This window comes from Denticeps clupeoides, chromosome 3 (genome assembly GCF_900700375.1).
Source record: "Denticeps clupeoides chromosome 3, fDenClu1.1, whole genome shotgun sequence".
Classification (NCBI taxonomy): Eukaryota; Metazoa; Chordata; class Actinopteri; order Clupeiformes; family Denticipitidae; genus Denticeps; species Denticeps clupeoides.
In genome coordinates, this window is record NC_041709.1 from 19,270,132 (window position 1) to 19,287,731 (window position 17,600).

At 40.8% G+C, this 17,600-nt stretch overlaps 1 protein-coding gene across 2 annotated transcripts in view; it reads left to right on the forward strand.

Annotated features, from left to right (window-relative positions):
* The window catches only part of col27a1a (collagen, type XXVII, alpha 1a), a 43,583-nt gene that overhangs the window by 3,143 nt on the left and 22,840 nt on the right, over nt 1–17,600 (forward strand). For both annotated transcript variants that reach the window (XM_028974622.1, XM_028974623.1), the window contains exons 3-20: nt 363–1,780; nt 3,030–3,083; nt 4,254–4,307; nt 5,462–5,515; nt 5,614–5,667; nt 6,403–6,447; nt 6,594–6,647; nt 7,061–7,105; nt 9,325–9,378; nt 10,073–10,117; nt 10,436–10,489; nt 14,578–14,622; nt 16,380–16,433; nt 16,676–16,720; nt 16,955–17,008; nt 17,122–17,175; nt 17,294–17,347; nt 17,515–17,568. In XM_028974622.1, the coding sequence (XP_028830455.1) occupies nt 363–1,780; nt 3,030–3,083; nt 4,254–4,307; nt 5,462–5,515; nt 5,614–5,667; nt 6,403–6,447; nt 6,594–6,647; nt 7,061–7,105; nt 9,325–9,378; nt 10,073–10,117; nt 10,436–10,489; nt 14,578–14,622; nt 16,380–16,433; nt 16,676–16,720; nt 16,955–17,008; nt 17,122–17,175; nt 17,294–17,347; nt 17,515–17,568 (2,291 nt within the window). The remainder of the gene's footprint in view (nt 1–362; nt 1,781–3,029; nt 3,084–4,253; nt 4,308–5,461; nt 5,516–5,613; nt 5,668–6,402; nt 6,448–6,593; nt 6,648–7,060; nt 7,106–9,324; nt 9,379–10,072; nt 10,118–10,435; nt 10,490–14,577; nt 14,623–16,379; nt 16,434–16,675; nt 16,721–16,954; nt 17,009–17,121; nt 17,176–17,293; nt 17,348–17,514; nt 17,569–17,600) is intronic.

The following is a 17,600-nucleotide window of genomic DNA, read 5'->3' on the forward strand; positions in this document are numbered from 1 at the left end:
CATTTTCAGTCTCATTTACTTATCTGTCCTGTCCTGAATTCAAAACCGTTTTCATGGAATTTCCACACTGAAATTAACCCATTTTATGTTCACCTAAATGCGTGTTAACAGGCAATCCTGCTATGTTAGATAGTATTAAATAGCAAGTTAACATGCATTGACCATGTCACTCTAATCCAAAATCATAGTTAACTTTTTCCGCCATTATTTTCATTACTGCCCAATGTTAGTCAGATAAAATGTGTTAAAAAAAGCGGTTATTTTCATCAGTTACATCCTATTCATCCAGCCAAAGCGGCTCATACACAAACAATGCAAACCTACACCCTGTCTAACTACCTTTATTCTCTCTATATATGCAGATGTTGATGTGCTACAGAAGCTGGGCTTGCGTGGAGGTCAAGGGTTGCGCTCTGTACCACCGGGGGTCATCTCTCTGCCAACAGGGGTCATCCTCACATCGCGGGCTCGTATGGCAGTGCCCATCCTCTCCCTCCTGTCCACCACTGGCACACAAGGTCTCACACAGACATTTAACCGAACTGAGCTGGCACTGCTTGTGAGTCTTCGCCTCCATCGTCGAAACTCTGCCTTTCTCTTCTCCATCCGGTCTGGTCCTCGACTGCAGCTGGGTGTAGAACTCTCGCCAGGCTACCTGACTGTACAGGCGGGCACGCTCACAGATGGACGTACAAACGTGGTCCGTTTCCCACTCCAGTTGCATGATGGGCACTGGCATGCTTTGGCCTTGTCACTGCGAGGAAGAGAGGTGACGCTGCACACTGGCTGTGGCCGGAAAAGCCAAGCACTGCTGTTGCCCGCTGTCCCTGCCCCTCTGGACCTACAGGCAACTTTCCAACTGGGCCATGGCACCCCCAAGAGCTCTGGGGTCTCTCTGGAGGGTGCACTGTGCCAGTTTGAGCTGGTGGGCTTGGAGCGGGCTGACAAGCAATACTGCAAAGCCATGCGCCCAGAGTGCTGGGAGGGCCACGCCCAAAATAACCACACCCATCCCCTTTTACCCCTGCCCACCAGTCTCCCACCACAGTGGAAGCTCAAACCCAGCACTACAACTGCTGCCCTTCTGATCTCAACTCGTGGACGCACACTTAATATGAACATGACCTTCCCCACAAGAACAACACGTCCACACATGACCAAACCAGCTGGAAAGAAATCCTCCCCCATACCCACAGCTAAAGCCCCCACTGGGAAGCCTGCCCTTGTTACACCAGCTGTCCGAAAGCCAACTGCACCAAATTCAGCTCCTCCAAAGCCCTCTGCCACGAAGACCACCCCTAAACGATCAGCTTTTTCCAAAGTCACTCCTAAAAAAGTAATTCCCCCACAGAACACAGCCAAAAAATCGACTTTCTTCGGGAACCCTACAAAGGCCACTAGCTCAAAGCTTAGACCTACAAGACTCGCTCACCCAAAGCCCAGCCCTACAAAATCAAGTACCCCAAGGACTTCCCCTACAAAGTCTACTCCTAAAACTGCTACCAGTGTTAAACTGTCCTCAAAACCCAACTATAGGAAGCCGCCATTAAAAAATCCCACTCTTTTTGCCCCAACTTCCAAACCAACCAGCAGGAGAACAGAGGCAACCACCCAAATTCCAGGTGAAAAGGGCCTGCGAAAGACCCCCACTCCTGGTACACCTGTATTCATCCCAGATCCTGTAGCCCTACCAGCCATGGACCAGTTTGTGGAGTCTGATCTGACGGAGGATTCTGTACTAATTGGACCACCAGGGTTAAAAGGAGACCCAGGACCACAGGTGAGACTCCTAAATAGTCACAGCCACACAGGTGTTAAGATGTATGTTACAAAGAGGGAGGAAGAGGAGATCTTGCAGTTGCAGTTCTTGAACATCTAAAACATGTTTGACATTGTAATAAACATCGAAAATATGATAATAATTGCATCATTGTAATTCAGACTGTTATTTCAATCTGTGTATAACATTTAATCTTATCTGATAATATCTGTATTTCTTGCTAAATATATAAAAAGGTCAAATAATAAATAATGGGAGACAGCCAGAGTAGGGTGGTTATTTGGTTTCAATATTACAGTTATTAGTTAAGAATTACTATGTTCTGTACAGTTCATGATAATGGTTGTGAAGAACACAGCCGTTAAAGTCATTTTTCAAAATTCATGTTCTGAAAATATCAAGCATGCCTTTTAAAACTCATCATTTGTAGTTGTCACTAAAATAAAATAAGTCTTTTTGCCTGTATAACTTTTAAGGTTTACGTAGGATCCTGTGTGAATGTTACAAACGCATAGCAATGGGATTTATTGTTAAACATTTGATGACACAAGCATTGACATAATACTGTCATATTGTCCAGCATCAGTTCATATGTAATTCAAAGGAGGCGGGCAGACCTTTTATGTTTGTCAGATTATTGTGTCAGGGTATATAATCTCCACATAGCCTAGTGATGTGTGTAAGCGTGTTAAGCATGTGACTGGGAATGTCTGTGTGTGTTGAGGGTGTGTGTGAAGTGTGCACCTGTAATCTAGCTGGTAAATTGCTGTATTGGCTGGAGGTTTGAGTGTTGTAAAGACGCCGTCTGTCTGTCATTATGCTCGACCTAATGGCCAAAGCATGCATTTAAACTACGGCCTCTCTGGTCACCCTCCGTACTTAAACAGCAGTAACCCACGCTCCACCCATGCGCCTGGGTCCAGACTCATCTAGCTATTCCCGCTCACAGTGGCGCCCCCTCCGTCCATTCAGTTCACTCAAACACACACACACACATACACACAACCTTACAATCGGCTGTAAGAAACATGTAAACCCACATGTGTAGGCTCTTATACACATTATAAATTCTCTGTGTGTACTTAAATCGTCACTATAAATTATGGCATTTCACACAGGCGTGTACACATGCGTATTCACACACACTCCAGTTATCAAAGCAATACTTTTTTCTGCTCTGGTGGGGAAAAAGAGATTTTGATTTGTGTATGTAATATACGGTCATGTGTGTGTGTGTGTGTTTTTGTAGGGACTTCCAGGGCCACCAGGGAAACCAGGACCACCAGGAAAATTAGGGCCAATGGTGAGTTTATGTGTGTCTAGTTAAAAACCAAATAAATGTTTTTATTAATGGATGCATAGCAGTCAAACACCTCAAAACCCCCTGTCATCAGTGAGAAGGATTTCCTATGCCTCCAGCACACCCTGTGTAATATAGAGGCAGGGCTTCAGGGCCTGTAGGGTTTAACCATCCCTTTCTCCGGTTTGACATGTTGGGTTGCATTGTGGTGTGTGTGTGTGTGTCGTATCGCACTGGAGTGTTAATTTGCTCCCTTTAAACAAGAAGCTTTAATCTCTTCACACCGTATGTACAGTTTGTTTGTGTACATATCTGTGTGTAGGGTGTTTCTTGAGTGCATAGTACATTTTGCATCTATTCCTGAAAAACCATGTAATTAGAATGCAGGTTTGCAGTTTTATAGCCCGTTATTAGGGAGCTCTGATTACACACACACATACACACACACACACTCCCATATACACATATATGCACATGCACATAAGGGGGAGTGGTGAGTGTTGTGGGTTGGTGAGGGGTATTCTGGGATGCAGACTCGCTACAGATTCAGGATTGTAGCTATGGAAACCACAGGCACGCCCAACTTCTCTGTGCACCCTCTTTATTTCCACTGAATGCTAAGTATTTTTATAGATTCAGCAGCAAAATCTGCAGTGTTTTTATACTATGACAATATATTGCTTGAGGTTTCTTGGTAATTCTGTATGTTTATAATGCATTGGTATATACTGTGTTCTTTATTGCTGGAGTTAATTCTGGCACAACTTTTAAAAAAATGGTCCATGCTCTAATGAGCCAATCTTGGCCATTTAATGATATTCTTCTATGATTCTCAAAAATACTTGGACAGCCATTTTCAGACGTCTGCATCCATGGAGAAAAAAATATGGATTTTTAATATGTTAAAATCTCTTAGCCAGCCTGTGCCTCTATTCAAAAGGCTGCATCTTTGACAGTATATATAGTCGTCAATCAGTGGTCCAAGAATCTCAAGAAATTGTAAATAATATTAAATATATATGGGGGATGTTCTGGGATGGAGAAGTAAAATTCCCCTTGAAACGATCAAAGTTAAATTATGATATAATTAAAACTTGGTCTATATCTATTATTTATATATAGTTGAAGAAGCTGAAGTCAGTTTTGGACATGTTTTTAATGTTCATCTTCTAGGGACCATCTGGACCACATGGTAACCCAGGACGTCCAGGTCCAACTGGGCTAAAGGTACGTTCACTCTGATGTTCATGTAATCACTCCAGCATAGACATGCTTAGGTAAGGTCAGGGTGTCCTTGAAAATTTCATCTTATGAAGAGCAATGGTGGCCTAGCGGTTAAGGAAGCGGCCCTGTAATCAGAAGGTTGCCGAGCTACCAAGGTGCCACTGAGGTACCACTGAGCAAAAGTACCATCCCCACACACTACTCCCTGGGCGACTGTCATGGCTCACCAAGGGTGATTGGTTAATAGCAGAGGACACATTTCGTTGTGTCACCATGTGCTGTGCTGCAGTGTTTCACTTCACTTTCAATGTAAAGTACAACATTCGTTAGTCGTACTTCCCTGGAGTCTCCAAGGTGAATGTTCGCTTACTAACTATCAACTTATCTTCTCCAGGGTGTCCTGGCAAGGCTTTTCTTTACTGTGTTGACTCTGGAATTGAAAAACATTAGTGATGACATTGCAGTTAACAGTCTCTGAGGTTAGGTTCATTGTAGCAGTGACACCCTGGCCTCATTCAACAGGGTAAAGGTGCTGCTGATATATATAAATAATGGTAGATAATATTTGGCAGATTTTAGTGGTCCTTCAGAAACTCATTTGGGCTGTTTTCCATCATTGACAGAGAAAAAGCCTGACAAGTCTTTCTAGGCAGTGTGACGATCTAGGCTTGCTTCAGTTGTTCAGGGTTCAGTTGCTCTGGGTTCAGCAATATTATGTGACATGTAAATGAAGTCATCTGACTACCTGAATATACTGAATGAACACACATTGACATCATGGATTATTTTCTCTCCTGATGGCACTGACATATTTCAAGCTGACAATGGCAAGATTAATGAGTCTTTAACAGGGAAAGAATTGAGGCTAAGGGAAGCATCATTTATCCACACAGTCCTGACTCCTGACCATAGGCATATTGAGAATATTTGGGATGTGCTGGAGAAGACTTCATAGACTTTTTCGGCAGGACATGTGTGTTCATGTAAAAAATGTTATTTTTTTTTTCTGTAAGTAGGTCTCCTTTAACCTTAAATGTTCCTGTAAGTTCAGCAGCAAGAAAATTGCATGTGATGTATTATCTCGGCTGTAAGCCTGACATAAACACACACACACACACACAAACACACTCATTCTATTTCCTTCTTCTTCTTTAAAGGGCCAAAAGGGAGACTCTGGACTCACCTCTGGAAAAGCACCAAATGGAGAGAAAGTATGCATGTGCACAAAACAATTAGATATTTTAGCCTAAATTTAAACAGTGTAAAATGGAATAAAACCAGATTGATTTGATTAATTGATTTCCCTTAGGGAGACCCAGGAATTCTTGGGCCTGTTGGTATGTCTGGTCATCCTGGGCGGAAGGTAGGATTTAGCATCTCATCAATTAATGGCCTTTTTTTTTTTTTTTTTTTTTTAACAAAAAGGCATCTTACCATGACTAGAAGACAATAAGACAACTGTTAAAATGAATCAGGTCAAGAACAATCTAAAGTAGACCTTTCGTCCACATGACATTCATTCAGATTCAGAACAGTTTTTATTGGCCAAGTATGGGAGCGAACATATTCAAGGAATTTAATTACAGTTGATGGCACATCAGTATAAAACAACAACAATATACAAATATATTGATTTAAGGCATTTATCAGACATTTACAGCATTTATCAGATGCCCTTATCCAGAGCGACTTACAATCAGTAGTTACAGGGACAGTCCCCCCTGGAGCTACTCAGGGTTAAGTGTCTTGCTCAGGGACACAATGGTAGTAAGTGGGATTTGAACCTGGGTCTTCTGGTTCATTGGCGAGTGTGTTATCCACTAGGCTACTATCACCCAATATTCCCTTCTCTGAGCCATGTCCTGCACCTAAATCACAATGTACTTTTTACCCTTTAGCAAGTATCTACCGAATTAAATACTTAAATGAACAGTTAAACTTGCTTAGCGTTATTTAATATTCACAAATGTCTTTACCATCGTTACATATATAATGAACTATAACCAAACAGACTTAATAGGGGATTCAGAAAGGAAACCTTGAATTGATTTGGATGCTCTTAGACGCATTACTCATTGTTGTATTTTATGACCTTCAGGGGCAGAAGGGTCACCCAGGACCAGCCGGCCTGCCAGGAGACCAAGTATGTATAAACATGTCTGTCTGTCAGTCTGTTTGTCTGCCTGTCTCTTGCTGAACAGACCTGATCAGGCATCAGACAATTTTCCCAACTGCAAAACACCAAGCAGTTTTACTCAGAAATTCCACCTATGTGTCTCGATCTCTCAGGGGACGCAAGGTCCTGACGGAAACGCTGGGTCCAAAGGTTATCCTGGCAGGCAGGTGCAGTAATCCTCTACTGCTGAACTGTGTGTGTATATGTATATGCATGTGTTTGTTGACTGTGGTGTTGAACTGTGACGCACTCAGAATGCTATTGCAAAATGATATTAAAGCTTACATGAAGTAGATTTGATCTTAATCATGTTTTTAAAACATTAACAAGGATTCTTTAAATGTTTAAGAGCTTCTGTATTGCTCATTACATAACAGGACATGTACTTATCTGAAGACAATTACTTGTCTGCAGTAGTTGTACACTATTGTGATGTTGGTTTGGTTTATTTTATAACTTTGTAATGATCCTTTTTTTACTTGAAATATGTACATTTCAAAATATTATGATTCCTGTTGATGAAATCAGATCTTTTTTTTTCTAATCATCCTGTCTTCATCATTCTTTTGTCTATTTTCAGGGTTTGCCAGGACCTGTAGGACCTCCTGGACCCAAAGGTGCTAGAGTAGGTAGAACTTACACTATTTACTATTGCCCACAATCCATAATTCATCCTAAACAAATTATAAGAACAATTATCTTAAACAATGACATATAGCAGGATTATAAGTTCTTCCACGTGTCCTCCTTCTGTCATTTTGTTGCCATGTGTGTGATTCTCATTGACATTTTTCAACATGCAAATGAACATTCAGCCACATGTACACACACACATACACACGGCTGCATTAAAGGCTCTTTATCAGAGCAGCCCCACTCTCACAGGCTGGAATTTCCTGTTTAAATTGAAACTGAGGCCCTGTTGTCTGCCACCTATACACACCTGCTTTTATGCTCTACTTACATGCACACGTACACGCAACATTCAAATGGAGACTTAGCATGCTTGCATATTCATGCTCTGCATTCATGTGTTCTTCCTTCAATCTTCCTTCTATTTAACATTTTGGAGGATCTTTGCAAATAAATAATTTTATCTGAAGTTTTCATTCCAGAAGCTGCACTGCAGTAATTTATCACGATGAGCACATAGTTTGCTGGGTTGCATCATTAAGATGTAGTGAATAAAGTCAGATTTTCCCTTGTGCTTCATAAAGTTTAACTAAGAAAAACATTGCAACCTGGTCCACCATTCTACTTTGCGCTCATTTTTTCCCTTTAAAGAGCTGTTTTATCTTTTTTGCTGTCATGATATAGAGGTTAGTTAAATAATTAGTCCCATATCTAACACATTCTAATGTTGTCGTGTTCATTAATTTAAATTCTATTGTAAATTGTAATTGCTGTGATCAAATCATTCTGACATTGCTTCCTTTTATGATAAAAATATTGCATGGGTGCACATTGTGATGTCACAGCTCTGTTATGTGTGTGATTGCTGAATGTGTGTGTTTAATTGTGTGCTTTTGTTGTGTAACCAATTATATTGTGAATATTTTTAAAGAACAATGTTGGAGGACGAATCACGTGGTTATGGAAAATATGTCCCTGATGTTCAGAAGAATCCAATTTAGGCCAGCATCAAGAAAATAAAACAATAAAGGAGATTGTCTATAATCAAGGTCATGATAAAAGGCCATGTGGTCTATTGACTCAGCAGGGGCCCAATCTTAATTCAGCATTGGTGCAGAATTACAGCCACTTTTAGCCAGTCCCACAATGAGATTTTCCCAGGACATCAGTGTGTATAGCTTTAAATGCTAATGAGGATGAAAGAGGTTGGACAAGGAGGGAGGGGGACCTATAGAAGTTGAGAGGACATTGGCAGAAATAACATCATCAGCACCATTAACCTGTGCTTTTCCAGAAAAAAAATACATTTGTCTCTCATATCGGAACTAAAAAAAAAAACTTTTGTGCTATTTTTACATCCAATCACAGACTGGAATGCTTCACATGTTTGGAAGCCATGACGGTCGGTGGATTCCTTTTTAGGGCAGATGTGGGAAATTCTTTGGGCAGAAATAGCATGAGAAACAGGAGGTAACCTTTCCCCTAATGACAACATAAGGGGAGAAATTCCAGATCCAACCACTCTCTGAATGGTGAAGCAGAATGGCCAGAGCACTCTTTATATAATAATAATTTCTATAAATTATAAATGTATATAAATACATAATTTCTATCCACTGCAGGACCATAGACAGACTAGGGGTACTTGTATTAATATGAAATATTCTCAAAAAAGTGAGAATCACAACCATGCAGATTCTGAAAAAACTAATAATAATACAAATGTTGGGACTTCACAGTTTATCCAAACAGTTAGAGCATGAATTGTTTGCTTCAGTGTGGGAGTCAGTCAATAACTTTACTGACAACTTGAACCGCTGATGTTTTATCATCTGATCCCATAAAGATAACACACACCCCTTTTCATGAATGTTTAAGCATTTGTATGATTGTACTGTGTGTGTGTGTGTGTGTGTAGGCATTGATCCCTGAGGTGAGAGTATGTGCCCTTGGACTACATCGTGGAGCCCAGCACCATGCAGTCCATGGGCATATACACTTACCTCATGGCTTTGATCTTCCTGAAGACTCCTCCTCCTCTCACTCCTACCCATCCATCCCATCACCTATTTGGTCTTCAATTCATCACTTCAGTATGGACTGCTGTGATTTGAGACAGCACTGTAACAAGTCACTGCCTTGTAAGCATGTTGTGTAGCTTATATGTTGTGTAGGATAATAAACATCTCTCCACTCTCTTCCTTTCTGTAGGGTTTTATTGGAATCCCTGGTTTATTTGGTTTGCCTGGTGCAGATGGGGAGAGAGTGAGTATGTTATTATTATTATTATTTTATTTTTAAACTGCATTTTAATTCTGATACAGAATAATTTTGCATATGTTTAACTTTACATGTTATTTACAAGAGTTTCCCAATTCTGCACCTGAAAGCTTGCACAAAGTTTCCATTGCCCAGTTCACCTGATACAGCCAATGAAGGGCTTGATCTGAACTATCTGTTCTAAAGTGTTGTACAGGAGAGTGTAAACCAAAGAGAAGGATTAGAAAAACTGCTGCATACATTCAATCATATGTTAAGAATATGAAACCACAATGATCCTTTTTCTGTCAGGCTCCCATCATCAGCTACACCTCTTTACATGTACACTTCTAGAATTACAGGGTTCTATTTAATGACTGGAAATGAATATCACAATGAATATCATGTGGCTTCTCGCCTGGAATTCCATTTTGTCTTAACATAGAAATGAAAGCATTTTGTGTTCCTGTATAAAATTTTATACTTAACCTACAGCTAACTGAAAACACTGACTGTGAGTTCACATCTATACAGAAACTAAACAGTTTAAAATAAAATAGTAACATATTTTTAAAATTGTACTAATGTCTCCAAAAAATGCAGGGTGCTTTTAAGCATAACAAAATCACTACACAAGTAACGTTAATTTGTGTAATTTGTGTGCTATCTTCATATATGTTTTCTCACTGGCACCTTGTAGGGAATCACTGGATCACCTGGGAAGAGTGGGGCCATGGGTAGGCCGGTAAAGTTTTCTCTCGACATCTACTTTTGATAATTCACTATGTCTGTTTATCAGCTGTCATTCAATTGATCTCATTTCACAATCTGAGTAGTGCATTGAGGCCTGAAAAGCACATGTTCAAGTGAATGAAACAGTATTATGATGACATTGCATTGCAAATTCCAAATTCATATTCCAAAGTTGAGACAGTAGCTCATACCCTGTTGCATCCTCTAATATAGGATATGTAATATAAATGTGTACTTTTTGATATTCTCCCATGAAATTGGCAATGTAACAGCATGAATCACTTAATTTTTTTTTATTTCCTCTTCTCAGGGGTTTCCAGGGGATTTTGGTGAAAGAGGACCCCCAGGGCCTGATGGAGAACCAGTAAGTTACCAAAATACATGTATGTATGTACACTAACCAGCCTAGACCGTAAAACCAGTCACAGGTGAATTCTAAAAACTGTTTACTGGAACAATGAGCAATGGTACGATCCAGAGCAATTGTGACAATGGTTAGTACACTGCTTCCCAGTTTCTTTTTCACTGACAACTTAAATGCGGGTTAAAGGGGCATCTAATAGAACATGCTTTTTTCTGAGAATCACAGTTACATCAGTGGGCCTGTGCTACAGCTGGGCCTTCCTGCTTAGTTTGTCATAGTAGCATGAACACACTTCTTGTTTTCATGGCACCCCTCATCATGACCCAGTTCAGCCTCCGACAATGGAAATGCCCAGATAAGACCATCGTGGCCATAGGTACAGAGACGGGCCCTTCAAAAATAAGTTGTAAACCATTGCATAGGGTGACCAGATTTGAGGCTGTGAAAAAGTGGACACCTTGGCCTGAGTGTGGGGGGTTTGGTGGAGGAGGTGCTAGCAATATTTCCACTAAGCGTGGGTATAATGGTACTTTGACCGAGTGGAAGTGAATAGGCGTGTGGCATGCCCATGACATGAAGAATGTTTAAGCAGCTCGAAAAACCCCGACAGATGCAATCTTCAGGTCTTAAAAAGAAGTTTGTACTGTCCAAACAGTTCTTTATACTAGCACTGAAAGTTCTCCTTTGTGTGCACAGGTTTGCCCATACCCTGGCATCTGGGGACAGTTCTAATTTTAAAATTCTAACTTTAGCTAGTGGCTGTGACCTCAAATACACTCCAAACAGTATGAAATGCTGGACACTCTGAACAGTTAAATCATGGCTATGTAGTGCATAGGGAGAGAGTTCTACAAAATTACAGCTGTTGACTATGTCATGACTGCTGCAATCTAATGCCAACAAATAGCAAAAACAATAAAAGCCATAAAAACAGTCAAATGTTCTAACTCTTATTTCTTCCATCTGCACAATTTGCAAGGTTAAAGTCCTGTGCCTTTGAAGGCACCTGCGTGTAACCTCAGCATTCTTGTAGCATAGGTGCCTCGTGTTTCCCCTGATCATCCTTGAGATGTTTCTTTAGCTTAACTGGAGTCCACCTGTGGAACAAACAGTTGAAAGACACATCCCTGTCTACACGAGTTGAAGTTGAGCTTTATTGTCATTTCAGCTACATACATGTTAGACATCACATAGTGAAACAAAACAACGTTTCTTCAGAACCTGGTGCTACATGTAACATTTAAACAATGTTACATACTGACATAAAGTGCACGTGTGACAGGGCTACATAACTGGGCTGCATAAAGTGCAAACAAGGGGGTGTTAGCATAACAGAGGGCATAGACAGTGAAAGATTAACATTTGACAAAAAACATGTAGAGAACAGTGGGACAGACAGATAATATTACAATATAACAGACATAGTGTGTGTGAGTGTGTCAATCCAAAGGGGAAGAGTCCCTGAGAGTCCAGTTGTCTGATGGCCTGTGGGATGAAGCTGTTGCAGAGTCTGGCACTGAGGGGCCGAATGCTTCAGTACTTTTTTCCGGATGGTAGGAGGCTGAAGAGTCCATGTAAGGGGTGTGTAGGATCCTTCACAATGCTGGTGGCTTTCCTGATGCAACATGTTTGGTAAATGTCCATTATGGATGGAAGAGAGATGCTCTCAATGGTCCCTCTATAGAAGGTGGAGAAGATGGGTGGTGGGAAATAGGCTTTCCTCAGGAAGTAGAGATGCTGTTGGGCTTTCTTGTTTGTTGAGCTGGTGTTGAGAGTCCAGGAGTGGTTCTCCTCTAGATGAACACAGAGGAACTATGTGTTTCTTGGTCCCACAGTTGACAGTTCATGTCAAAGTGAAGTCAAAGGAATTGTCTGTAGACCTCCGACACAGGATTGTCTCAAGGCAAAAATCTGGGGAAGGTTACAGAAAGATTTCTTTGAAGGTCCCTATGAGCACACTGGCCCCCATCAAAGTAAGTGGCAAACAACAGCAACATCTCTCCCACACACAAAGGAGAGAATGTCCTGGACATGGTCTTCAGTCGTCCTTCTCCAACTTCTGACCTTTCTTTCACTCCCCTTCACATCTCTGACCACCACTTTGTGACCTTCACACTCACTCTACCTACAGGATCCACAACTGTTCCCCATCAATCCTTCATTTGACACAACCTTCACACACATCTCCCAACACATCTAATTCATTCTTCTCCATACCACTAGAGACAGCGACTATCTCTCTCCTCATCTCATTTTCCCTTTCCATGGATCAACTCTGTCCTCTATCAACAAAACCCAAAAGGACTTCTCCCCCTGCGCCCTGGCTCTCCGATACATTGCACAGTAATTGAAGAGTACTTCGAGGAGCGGAGAGAAAATACAAGAAATCACAGCTTGACTCAGACCTACTGTATTACCAGAATCTTCTGCACAAAATTTCCACTAACCTCACTTCTGCTAAGACTACTTTCTACAAAGCAAAACTGGAAGTCTCTGCCCACAACCCTCAAAAACTCCACAACATCTTTTTATCCCTACTCAACCCTCCGATTTCCCCTGCCCCAACTTCCCTAACAGCTGATGATTTTGCCAACTTCTTCACAGGGAAGTTTGAAAAAATCTGTGAGACATTCTCCACCACAAATCTACCCTATGAAAATTCTACAACTACTCTAAATCAATTTTCTAAGCTCACATCTGATGAAATCATTCAGATAATATCTACAGGCAACCCAACCACCTGTCCACTAGATCCAATACCTTCAGCAATGCTTCAAACCATCTCCCCTGACCTCATCCCTTTCATTTCTTATATCATAAACAGCTCAATGTCATCTGGCCATGTACCAATCTTACCACGTGACTTGGAAAGGATCCACCTCTGCCTCACATAGACTCTCCACTGGTGTCCCTCAAGGCTCAGTGCTAGGTCCTCTCCTTTTCTCCCTCTACAGGAGATCACTAGGTGAGGTAATTTCCTCACATGGATTATCCTACCACTGCTATGCCGACGACAGACAACTCATCTTCTCTTTTCCTCCTTCTGATGTACATGCTGCTTCCAAAATGTCTAAGTGACATCTCATCTTGGATGGCAGCCCATCACTTCAAACTCAATCCCACCAAAACTGAACTAATATTCATTCCAGCAGATTCTTCACCACATCAGGATCTTGCTATTTACCTGGACAACTCGCAGCTCTCTCCTTCTACAACAGCCTGCAACCTTGGAGTAACAATAGACAACCAACTCTCCTTCTCGACTAACAACAGCAGTCTTTCCCGCTCATGTAGATTCCTTCTCTACAATATCAGACAAATCCACCCTTATCTGTCAACCCAGGCCACCCAACTACTGGTTCAGTCCTTAGTAATCTCACGACTGGACTACTGCAACTCCCTTCTAGCTGGTCTACCACTATGTGGTGGAATGAACTATCCCTCGAGGTCAGAACAGCTCAGTCACTGAGTATTTTCAAACAGCAGCTCAAGACCTTCCTCTGTACAGAATATTTAGATTAACTTGTAACGTTCTTATTGTCTAACTTAAGTACAGAATCTAAAACAAGAGTGAATAAAATGATTGTATTAGTTGGGGGTCCTAATGAGCCGGAACTGATCACTTCATCGATGGTAACTTGAAAGCATGTTGTAAGTCGCTCTGGATAAGGGCGTCTGCCAAATGCCTTAAATGTAAATGTAAGTGGAAGAAGTTAAAAACCACCAGGACTCTTCCTAGAACTGGCTGTCCACCTAAACTGGCCGTCACCTAAATTGGGGGGAGAAGGGCCTTGTCAAGGAGATGACCAAGAACCTGATGGTCATTCTGTTAGAACTCCAGAGGTACTCTGTAGACAGAGTTGAACCTTCTAGAAGTACAACCATCTCTGCACCAATCCACCAATCAGACCTGTATGGTAGAGAGGCCAGATTCAGAGACCAGCTCAACTGCCAAAGGTGCATTGACAAAGTGGTCATTATGGTGTATTGTGTGTTGAATTCTGAGTGGAAAAATGCATTTAATCCATTTTGGAATAAGGGTGTAACATTTATTAATTTGTCTTCACCTCTCTGTCACTCTCTCTCAGGGTTCTTTGGGAGCTCCAGGCCCTGCTGGTGTACCTGGATTGGTTGTGAGTATTTTTGCCTGTTTGAGAGACCAGAGTTTCCCACACAAAGTGGGGGCGATTGTAGGCAATTTTTTTGTGTTGTATCTGTGCGTGTGTGTGCGCGGGTGTGTGTTTATGCATGTATATGTATTTTTTTCCTTTTTTTGGGGGAGGTTAGATTAGGGATAGTTTGAGCTGTTTTTTTTTGTTATTGATCTAATTCCAATAAACAAAGTAAAAAAAAAAAAACTGTTAAAAAATGCAGTAAAGGAACAGAAATTGAAATCAAATCAGTACTTGTTGTGACTACCATTTGGGATTAAAACTGTATACATTTATTCTAGGTACACTTACATGCCGTTTTTGAAGGAGTCTTGCTGTAGATTGTTTCAAACATAATGGTGAACTAACAGAGATCCTGTGCCTGTAGGCTTCCTTAAATCCTTCTGTTTATTCATGTAATCCCAGACAGACTCAGTGATGTTGAGATCAGGGCTCTGGCATACCAGAACTTTCAGGACTGAATACATTGGCTCTATGTTGGGTTTGTTGTCATGCTGCAGAATACATTTGGGGCTAATCATATGACATCCGGTTTAGATTGATGTGTTTTTCATCATTTCTGCCAACCACTGCATCTTCAATCCACAACTTTGCCCTTTTCCCTTTGCTTCTTCAAAAGACTTTTGCAGACACTGTCTGAAAATGACTTTGCTGATGTAGCACCTCACCTATGAAAACAGACTTTGGCGCTTCCTCACCAGGTTTCTTTCAGTAAATGAATATTTATGACAAAAAAAAACAATGAGAATGATGGGCAGTGTTTGGGAGGAGAGCGCTGTGCTGGCAGATGTAATGGTATCTGTGGGTCAGACACAAGCCCCAATCAGGTATGCAGTTATTGAGAGTTACTGAGGTATTGATGAACAGGATTGCTGATTATTGCATACATTATTTGTATGGGAATTATCTAGGCACAGAATAATAGCAAGTACAATGAGCAAAGCAGGAAATATGGATACCGTCATTTCTATTTCAAGTGCTGGCAGATACAAACAGTTCTTGCCGCCACTGTCTTCAAACAAATAGCCACACATGCGCAGGACTCGCCACTATAATCGATGCAATGATCATTAGCACCTGTTCAGTGTAACTGATGGATCATACATCTGAATGTAATCCTAACAAATCCATGCCTTTGTGCATATATGCCTATAAGAAAGGTTGCTGGTTTGAAGAGACAGGGTAGTAAACAAAACAATGGTGTAATTATAGATTTCAGTTCTGATTTTATTTTTTTATTTTTATGTCCTGTTAACCTACCTCCAGCTGGATGAACAGTGTTCAAATCTTTTTGTCCAAAATTTTATTAACATCAGTTTTTTCCTTTATTATTATCTAAGTATTTCTTTACTTTATTTCTATGCTACTTAACAGATAGTTTTAGCTAATTTTCCCTACAAGGATAATCTTAAAATCCAGTTAAAAAGTGTAGGTAAAAATGTTGGGGATGGTGGGAACCCCTTGAGCCATGTTGATTGTGTCGATAGCCAGATCGGTTGACCCTTTGTTGCGACTGCTAACCTGACCAGGTAAAGGAGGAAGAAGAAAAAGGAGTGAAGGAAAACCCTCTTAATAAAATAATAGAATACTTGTTTTTATTTGTGCAATTATTTAATAAATCTAATAATGTAGGAAACACTGAAGTGTATAAAAATGTATGTGGGTGTTGTATATGTGTAAGTGTAATTAACACAATTTCGCTTTCTGTGTTGTGGCAGGGTGACATGGGGCCAGTGGGGCTAATGGGATTACCAGGACTCAGTGGCCTGAAGGTGAGGGATCCCCCACCTCAAACTCACACAAACCTATACACGACAGTCCATTTAACCAAGTGTACATGCCTACTTTGGAAGCTGAATAATAGACGCAAAGACAAACATATATCTATACAATTTTTTTATATTATTTCTTTCCTTGTGGGGACATTTTGTGTATGAGCGTGTATGAGCATGCATGTGCATGTGTGCGCATATGTTCAACATGTTTCATTCTTCTCTGCATCTGTGTGTTTTAGGGAGTGCCTGGGAACGTGGGTCCTGGTGGACTGAAAGGTGATAAGGTGATCTGAAGCGTGTTATTGGCCTGTCTCTAACAACCATGTGACCACACAAGCCCCACCTGGCCTGTCAGAATGAAGCATGTGCTTTAGATCACCTATTAAACATTAGGCATCATATCCTGTCTGAAGTTCTTTAATACACATATTTTGTGTCAAAGCAAAAATTTTCAGATAATTATTTTCATATCTTTCCATTTCTAATCCTTGTCTTTTCTGTGTCTCTTTGATTTTTAGGGTGATGTTGGACTTCCTGGAAAGAAAGGACCAATTGGATTCCAGGGGGACAAGGTACCTCTGTCATGCCTGTCCCCTCTTTCTCTTTCTGAAAACAATGAAAATGTTAATTTCCCACAGGAATAATGTCTGTGGTTTTCACGTGTCTTTGTGTGCTTTTTTATAAGGGTGTACAGGGTCTACCAGGGTTGCTTGGTCCACAAGGAAAACCAGGCCTTCAGGTGAATGTGTTTTAGAATTATGATTACTTGAACAATATAAGCCTTCATCTAATTGATAATCATTATAATTCCAGTGGTTACTCACTGTTTTGTTAAACTTGTATTATCGTGATCTTAGGGTAGCCCAGGAGAGAGAGGGCCTGATGGGTTACCTGGTCCCCCAGGACCAGAGGTATGAAATGAATAGTTTAATTCAAATAGCATAAAAACTTCCCGTAGCTCATATTGACATTTATATATTTTTTTAAATCACACATTAACATTTGACTTTTATGTTGTTGCTAAAGTTTTAAAAGTAAGGTGTAAGAAGATTTAAGTCTATTTTTTTTTTTTTTTTAGGGATTCCCGGGAGATATTGGGCTGCCTGGACACAATGGTCAAGAGGGCCCAAAGGTATGGGTAACCGTATGTGTTTTCTTTTACAT